The sequence below is a fragment of the Octopus bimaculoides genome, chromosome 16, assembly GCF_001194135.2.
Source record: "Octopus bimaculoides isolate UCB-OBI-ISO-001 chromosome 16, ASM119413v2, whole genome shotgun sequence".
Classification (NCBI taxonomy): domain Eukaryota; kingdom Metazoa; phylum Mollusca; class Cephalopoda; order Octopoda; family Octopodidae; genus Octopus; species Octopus bimaculoides.
This window is the reverse complement of record NC_068996.1, coordinates 39,830,613-39,840,211: the sequence shown is the minus strand read 5'-3', so window position 1 is coordinate 39,840,211 and position 9,599 is coordinate 39,830,613. Positions and strand designations below refer to the sequence as shown.

Here is a 9,599-nt window from a genome sequence, read left to right as displayed (position 1 = left end):
CATGTATTTTTAATAACACAGAAACTCAAACACACTGAGTGGCATTCACATATTTTCATGTGCCTTCTTTTTTTTTTTTTCTTTTCTTTCAGGTTAGCTCCAAAATAACAGATTTTGACAAAGAGAAAGAAAATTATATAAGGCATATTCTTAAAAGATTCCAAAATGGTAAGAAAATTGGCAGCGCAGATGGCAAGACTTTTAGCAATATCAATAAAGGTGAGTTTAAAAAAAAAAAAGGTCTTCGTAAAAATGTCAAATAATTTGTGTAATAAGCAACAGAAATACATCCATGAATTTTAGAGGGATTTCCCTGTGGTGTGTGCATGTGTGTGTATGTGTCATACATGCATGCATACATTTGTGCATACACATGCATGTATGTGGCTCTGAGAAGTTTTCTTGTTGATGAAATGCAGCGAATGACTTTCTTACAAGTTCAAGTATGCCTCAAGCATATTCCAGCTGGATACAAGTTTATAGGTGTGTGTGTGCATGTATGTATACACATGTATATACATACATGTATGTATGTATATATATATAGCCAGCCCACTTATGCATACCTTTCCTTCTTTGGACACAAATCCCTGCTTGTGAAGACCTGTTGAGGCAAGTGAAATCGAAATCGAAATCGAACCAAATTCAACAACTGGCACCCATGCCAACCTCCCTTCTTTGGACACAAATCCCTGCTTGTGAAGACCTTTTGAGGCAAGTGAATTCGAAATCGAACCAAATTCGACGACTGGCACCCATGCCAACCTTCTTTCATTGGACACTAAACTCTGCTTGTGAAGACCTGTTGGGGCAAGGGAAATTGTAACTGAACCAAATTTGATGACTGGCACCCATGCCAGTGGAGCACTAACAGCACCATCCAAGCGGGATCACTGCCAGAGCTGCAGTCTGGCTTCCATGCTGGTGGCATGTGAAAAGCACCATTTGAGTGTGATTGTTACCAGCGTCGCCTTACTGGCCCTCGTGCCGGTGGCATGTAAAAGCACCCACTACACTCTCTGAGTGGTTGGCATTAGGAAGGGCTTCCAGCTGTAGAAACTCTGCCAAATCAGATTGGAGCCTGGTGTAGCCATCTGGTTCACCAGTCCTCAGTCAAACCATCCAACCCATGCTAGCATGGAAAGCGGACGTTAAATGATGATGATGATGATATATATATATATATATATATATATATGGCAAATGAAAGATGGAAGATGGAACATACGAGAATTTATTATTACTCATATTAACCATGGCAATTGTTTCGACACATCTAGCATTGATCCTTCAACGGTGGGACACTCAACATCTGGTTCAGGAGCATCTGGCGGTACAGATGTATCTTGTTGGGTGATAAGTAGTCACAATTCGTTAAAATAACAGTTCTGCAATGTATCTTCTCATTTTGTAGAAAGAAAAGTAGCAAGACAGAGGAAATATCTTCATTTCTGAACCAGTTGCTGAGTGTCCCACCCGTAAGGGATCAATGCAAGATGTGTCGAAACAATTGTTGTGATTAATAATAAAGTCTCGTATATTCCATGTTCCATCTTCCATTGGCCATAACCTAACAACCACTGCGAAAGTGACCACCTAGAAAGTTCCCCTCCAAGGCACAAGAGTCCAGGCCAGGTTATTTAAGGAAAACCAGCAGTTGCCCATGCAAATCAGCCTCCCCTTTCCATACTATTATATGCACATAAGGTAAAGGGGAAAGACCCCTTTTGGTCATGAATGACCATGGGATTGTACCTAGAATTTTCTCCTCCCAGGCAAGGTTGTTTATGGAAGATCAGCAGTCGCTCATGCATATCATCCTCCCCTCTCCACGCCACTGATGTTATCCAAGGGAAAGGCAAAGGCCGATACAGCTTGGCACCAATGACGTCACAACTCTTTTCTACAGCTGAGTGAACAAGAGCAACGCGAAATAAAGTGTCTTGCTCAAGAACACAACACACAGCCCGGTCCTGGTTTCAAACTCACAACCTCGTGATTGTGAACCTGATGCTCTAACCAATGAGCAATGCACCTTCACATGAACTGTGTACATAACAGCCAAAAAAAAAACACATCTCAGTGTTAATGAAACAATGGTAGGTTATAACGGTTGGATACATTTTTTGGCAATGCATATGTCAGCTAAACCTACCAAATGGGGTATCAAGGGGTGGGAGAGCTGTGAATTGGACATGGGCTATTGTGCAGATTTTGATGTTTACACTGGAAGAAAAAAAAATACTTAAAATGGAGAAAAACAAAATGTATTGGGATATGATGCTGTGTGAACTCTAACTGAGCTGTTTCACCATTAACACAAACATTTAAGTGAAGGTGCATGGCTTAATGGTTAGAGTATTTGGCTCATGAATGTAAGGTCATGAGTTCAATTTCCAGTGGCACATCGTGTCCTTGAGCAAGACACTTTATTTCTCATTGTTCCAGTCCACCCAGCTGGGAAAAACGAATAGTAACTCTATTTCAAAAGGCCAGTTTTGTTACATTCTGTGACATGCTAAAAGACAGCAAGCTGGCAGAAACGTTAGCACACCGGGCGAAATGCTTAACGGTATTTCGTCTGCCGTTATGTCCTGAGTTTAAATTCTGCTGAGGTCGAGTTTGCCTTTCTTCCTTCCGGGGTCGATAAATTAAGTACCAGTTATGCATTGGGATCGATGTAATCGACTTAATCCCTTTGTCTGTCCTTGTTTGTCCTCTCTATGTTTAGCCCCTTGTGGGTAATAAAGAAATAAGAAATGTTAGCATGCTGGACAAAATGCTTAGTGGTATTTCGTATCTTTACATTCTGAGTTCAAATTCCGCCAAATTCTGAGTTCTAATTCCGGTGTCGATAAATTAAGTATCAGTTGTGTACTGGAATTGATCTAATCGACTAGCCCCCTCCCCATAAAGTAGTATTATTGTAGGAGATTGAGCTGGCAAAACCATTAGCAGGCTGGGTGAACTGCCTAGCAGCATTTTGTTTGTCTTTACGTTCCGAGTTCAAATTCCATCAAAGTTGACTTTGCCTTTCATCCTTCTGGGGTCAATAAAATAAACACCAGTTATGCACTGGGGGTTGATGTGATTGACTTACTCCCTCCCTTGAAATTGCTGGCCTAGTGCCAAAACATGAAACTAATATTGTAGGATATTGACATTTGGGTTGGGATAATTTTGGTAACAAAGCAAACAAGTATGACACATAATGGTTCAATTTCAGTGTTATCCATTAAGTTATTGCTTTTTTTACACCTTCAAGTTTATTTCACCTGTCCATAGAAGTCAAATTTAACAAAAAAAAAATCAGGTAAAAATAAATACTTGTAAATCATTGTTATTTGGACATCTACTGAAAAAAATTCAGATCTGCACATAAAAGAAAATCAACAAAGTTACAAACAAATGTTTGTTGATACCTCCCTTAGGTGTTATTAACACAAAACAATGTAGATAGATAAGCATTACATTGAATAGATTAAATGCTGATGTTTTAAACCATAACACCTCTGTTATTTTTAGAGAACATTTAGTATAATTATGCTTCTTTGAAAGACTTCAGTAAAAGGAATCTATTTCTGTAAGCCAAGATTAAATTAGTGCTGAAGGGAAAAGCTTATAAAGCAAAAAAGAGATAGTTAAAAAGATTTTTAAAAGATCTAAATGAAAGGGACCTTAATATTGATTTCAAATTTTGGCACAAGGCCAGAAATTTTGGAGGAGGAGTGAGTTGATTATATCGACCTTAGTGTTTAACTGGTACTTAATTTATCAACACCAAAACGATGAAAAATAAAGTCAGCCTTGGCGGAATTTGAACTCAGAAAGTGAAGATGGATGAAATGTTGTTAAGCATTTTGCCTAATGAGCTAACAATTCCGCCAGCTTGTCACTTGAAAGGGATCTAATAATCCTTTCTATTAAAGGAAATTTCTACTGAAATTTTGTGAGAGAGGACTAGTCAATTACATTGACCTCAGTGTTTCACTGGTACTTAATTTATCAACCCTGGAAAGATGAAAAGCAAAGTTGACCTCAGCAGAATTTGAACTCAGAATGTAAAGACTGACAAAATATTGCTAAGCAGTTTGCCCGACTTGCTAATAATGTTTCTTATTTCTTTATTGCCCACAAGGGGCTAAACATAGAGGGGACAAACAAGGACAGACAAAGGGATTAAGTCGATTACATGAACCCCAGTGCATAACTGGTACTTAATTTATCGACCCTGAAAAGATAAAAGGCAAAGTCAACCTTGGTGGAATTTGAACTCAGAACGTAACAGCAGACAAAATATCACTAAGCATTTCACCCAGCATGCTAACGTTTCTGCCAGCTTGCTAATAATGTTTCTGCCAGCTCGTCTAATAATGAAAACTATATCAAAAATGATAAAGTAGGAAGAACCCATGAAACAAAAAATGGTCACATTTGAAAGTAGATCACTCATAAATTTTGTAACATTGAAATCTTAGTAAACAAACATAAGGAGAAGTACTGAAAAGAGTAATGTTGCACTGGTTCCAAATTCTTATCTGTTTTGGTCCAGCTTCAGTTTTGGTTGGTTCCATCTAACTGTATGTGTATGTGATATGGATCTTTTGGAGATTAGCATTGCACAAGCTAAACATTTTTTGATTTTCTGATATTTTGAAAATATTTATATTTAATAAGTCGTATATAGAGAGCAGATTTTAGGTGCCAAAATATCTACTTTTTTTTAGTTGAAAAAATAGTAGTTTTTAAGTGCAGATTTAGGTGCAAAAGATATCATCATTTTGCCTCCATATTTAATATAAATACTTTGAAAAATAATGTTTCAAAATAGGATCCATTTTTTAATTGTTGTGCCAAAAGTTGCTTTCTATGTTTATTTTCACACCAAATAGTAAAAATTAATCAATACAGATAATTAATAATTAAAATAATAAATACAACTGCTTAGCACCAAATTTAGAACTGTGAATTATATTAAGGAAAATTAATCAAATATATTAAAATTTAATAAGTTAATGGAATTGAACATTAAAAATTTATTATTACCAAAATTTATTGTATGAAAAAAATATTTCTTATTTTTATTTAAATGATTTTGAAAATGATTATTTGTTTTCAAATATTGTTGGAAAAAACACCTGAGGAAACTTCAAAATGAATTTTTAAAATTATTAAAAATTTTATAAAAAATGTTTTTGATTTTGGTGATTTGCTATAAAATTTTTTTTTTTACATAGATACAGGCATGGATGTGTGGCAAGAAATTTGCTCCCCAACCACATAGTTTTGGTTTCAATCCAACTGCATGGCACCTTCAGCATGTGCTTTCTACTATAGCCCTGGGCTGTCCAAAGCCTTGTGGCTAGATCTGGTTCACAGAATCTACAAGAGGCCTGTCAAAGCCCATCGTATATGTGTGTGTGTGTGTGTGTGTTTCTCCCTCTACCATTGCTTGACAACCAATGTTGGTGTGTTTATCTTCCCATAACTTAGCAGTTCGGCAAAAGAGACCGATAGAATAAGTACTAGGCTTACAAGGAATAAGTCCTGAGGTCAGTTTGTTCAACTAAAGGTGGTACTCCAGCATGGCTGCAGTCAAATGACTGAAACGAGTAAAAGAATAAAAGGATATATACATGGTCTGATCAATAAGTATCCGGATTGTTGCCATAGTAACAAAGCTAAAGCACAGAGTGAAGCTGTTTGTCACAGTCTGACCTTGAACTCTGTTGTGCATGTGCACTAAGTTTTAACATTCTAGCTCACTCCCACTGTTTACAGCAGTGCTTGGAAGGAAGGTGTGTAGCGTGTGTTCATCGCATTGACCATGACAGAAAGTTGAGCAGAGATTCTGCATCAAATTCTGCCAAAAGCTTGGTGATACCTGCTTAGAAGCCTACACAAAGTTTTCAAACAATTTTCATTGTTCTCGACACAATCAAGATCTTGTGCAACTGAGCATGATCGGTGCCAGTGCTGCCTGACTGGCTCCCATGCCAGTGGCACGTAATTAGCACCATTCAAGCATGATCGTTGCCAGTGCTGCCTGACTGGCACCTGTGCCTGTGGCATGTAAAAAGCACCATATGAGCGTGATCATTGCCAGTGCCACCTGACTGGCTCCTGTGCCATTGACATGTAAAAATCACTATCCGAACGTGATTGATTCCAGGCAGACCTGGGTGACTCCTGTGCCGGTGGCACATAAGCAGTACCCACTACACTACAGCTGTAGAAACCTTGCCAGATCAGATTGGAACCCAGTGCAGCCTTCTGGCTTGCCAGCTCTCAGTCAAACCATCCTACCTATGCCAGCATGGAAAGCGGATGGTAAACGATGATGATGATGATGATGATGAAGATGGTTTTCCCCAGTTCCACTTCCTATCTCAGCTGAGTGGTCTTTGTTTTGCAAGCTACATGACAACCCCACTGGTGCCATGTAAAAGGTACCCAGGACACTCTGTAAAGTGGTTAGGAAGGGCATCCAGCCATAGAAAACATGCCAAAACATACAACTAGTGTTTGGTGTGGGTCTCCAGCTTCCCATCTCCTCTCAAACTGTCCAACCAATGCCAACATGGAAACAGTGGTCAAATGATAATTATGATGATGATGATTCATATGGTGGAGTGGGGTGTATTGTGGTTGTGTGGTAATAAGTTTGCTTTCTAACAGTATGGTTCTGGGTTCAGTCCCAATGCATGGCATCTTGGGCATGTGTCTTCTACTATGAAAGCCCTCAGCCAACCTAAGCCTTGTGAGTGGATGTGGTAGATGGAAACTGAAAGAAGCCCATCATGTGGGTGGGTGGGTGTGTGTGTGTGTATGTGTGTGCACGTGTACATCTTTATGTTTGTGTTTGTCTACGATTATTGCTTGACAACTGGTGTGGTATATTTATGTCTCTGTAACTTAGTATTTCAGCAAACAGAGACCAATGAAATTAGCACCGGTGTGAAAAAAACTAGCACTAGGGTTGATTAGTCCAACTAAACTCTTGAAGGTGGTGCCCCACCATAGCTGCAGTCCAGTGAGTGAAACAGGTGAAAGAAAGATAGAAAGAAAATAAGATAAAAGAACAATACCTATTATTCGTCTGCTTGTTTTTCTGTCACTCTTTTCCTGATCATTATATTTTGATGCAACAAGGACAAAGAAGACGTAAAAGGGCCATTGCTCAGTTCCATGTAACATTATCCAAATATCACCGAACTCGCTTTGTGATTCTTGATTTGTCCTTATGGTATCAAGCTTATCTTAGGCTTGATCTCTGTGGAGACTTGCAGTGTACACACACATGCACACATACATACACACCCACATACATGCATAAATACAGCTCAACATTCAGGTTTATATAAATGTCAGTTTGTAAATATGAAAATGCCTGTGCGATGCCACATAAAAGCGCTCATGTCGTGCCATGTAAAAGGACCCATCAGTGCCATGTAAGAGTGCCTATACAATACCACGGGAAAGCACCCAGTACACTCTATAAAGTGGTAGGCATTAGGAAGGGCATCCAGCCATAGAAAGCATGCCAAATCAGACTGAAGGATGTTGCAGCCTTCCAGCTTGCCAGCCCTGGTCAAACCTTCCAACCCATGCCAGCAAGGATAACAGACATTAAATGATGATGATATTAATGAATATATACATACATTAACATATAAATATACATAAGTATTATGTATAATACTTATATACCCCGACACCTCATTGCCACTTTTTTTAATCTCTTACCAATTCCACCCTGATCGGCACTCCCGCTATCCTCTCTTCTTAAATGTGAGTAGCCATGTAGCTACCCTACAGCAAGAAACCTGTTCTGTTCCAATCCATTTACTCTCACTTTAACCCCTTGTACCATAACATACAACTGTCTCCCTTTCAATCGAAGGGGATCTTTGTTGTGTGGGCTGCATGGTGACCCAGTACACTGTGACGTGGTTGGTGTTAGGAAGGGCATCTGGCTACAGAAACTATGCCAAAGCTGACATTGGAGCCCAATGAAGTCTTTAGACCAGTTAAATTCTGTCAAATTGTCCTAACCATGAAAACATCAAATGCGGATATTAAATGATGATGAGGAGGAGGAATTAAAAAGGGAGACAACTTTAGACATTATTTGAGTATTATTGCTTCTCTCAGCGAAGTATGTACATTACTGCAATTGCCAAATAGTGATGACAGAAGCTCTGTGTAGATGTGATATATAATAATGTAAACTGACTGACTGGGGGAAAAAAGGTTTCTCTATGGAAACCCCACCTCAAAAACAAAAATCAGTTATGTTTGTGTTAACATATCTAATGAAAAGATATTCCTACATTTTTAATTACATGTGATGACAAATAAGTGTCTTCTTCTCTCTCTCTCTCTTTATCTCTCTCACTTTCTCTCTCTCTCTCTTCTTTTCTCTCTCTCTCTCTTCTTTTCTCTCTCTCTCTCTTCTTTTCTCTCTCTCTCTCTCTCTCTCTTTCTCTCTCTCTCTGCTACTGACTACATACATCTATTTATATAACAGTTGTATTGAAATATGTATTACACATTCATATTCTTATAATACACACATAATGCACACACACACACATGCACACACACACACATGCACACACATGCACACACACGCACATGCACACACATGCACACACACACACATGCACACACATGCACACACACACGCACACACACTTGCTCTTACATATATACAGAGAAAATTTACACATGTCTATGTGTGTGTGTGCACATCTGTTCATACGCATGTGTATGTATATACATATGAATCATCTCATCTGGTTCCATTTGTACATATTATATACTTTGACTTTCAAAGCGAATTTCATGCATTTGAAGGTGTTATTTTCATTTCTGATTTTCAAGTATTTCCACCCACCACCACTCTTTTTCTTTTCTCTCTGCTCTCTTCCCCCCTCTCTCTTTCTTTCTCTGTTGTTTTCCTTTCCCTTCATAAGAATTTTTGTGCAAACTTTACGCATCAATCCAAAAGACAACTGAAAATGTCTTCACATATTCGTATGTGATTGCCGTATGGCTTCTACACTGAGAAACTTTAGCCTAATTTTCTTGTTAGAGTGATACCACAGATATCATAAGAAATGTACAAAATTTGAGTGGAATATTCTTGTTAAATATCTTTCTGGTTCCTATTGTTTGTGATTTTCTTTTCTTTCCTACCATTTTTAGAAGTTAAATCATGTTTAGTTATAATCATAAGATTTATTTGTTTTTTGCTTGTGATATCTTAATTTTTTTTCCTGTATATATTTTTAAGCATCTTTAACAATTGTTGTAGCCTACATGGTGTGATATGCATTGAATTTTAACAGTGAAATTGGTTGTTTGTATTTCTGAGTTCAGTGTTACAAATTCAGCTTCTCATGGTGTAGGCCTGGCTAACCACATGGATCCAGGTTCAATCCCTCTGCATGGCACTTTGGGCAAGTGCCTTCTGTTAGAGCTCCCGGACTGACCAAAGCCTTCTGAGTGGATTTGGTTGAAAGAAGCCTACTGTGTGTGTGTGTGTGTGTGTGTGTGTGTGTTATTCAAAATAGCTTGATTCAGATTCCATGCTA

The 9,599-nt window shown here is 38.3% G+C and overlaps 1 protein-coding gene across 1 annotated transcript in view; it reads left to right on the top strand.

Moving 5' to 3' along the window:
* LOC106875566 (dentin sialophosphoprotein) overlaps positions 1-9,599 on the top strand; it is a 287,625-nt gene that overhangs the window by 274,477 nt on the left and 3,549 nt on the right. The window contains exon 4 of the mRNA XM_052973494.1: positions 93-219. Within this exon, the coding sequence (XP_052829454.1) occupies positions 93-219 (127 nt within the window). The remainder of the gene's footprint in view (positions 1-92; positions 220-9,599) is intronic.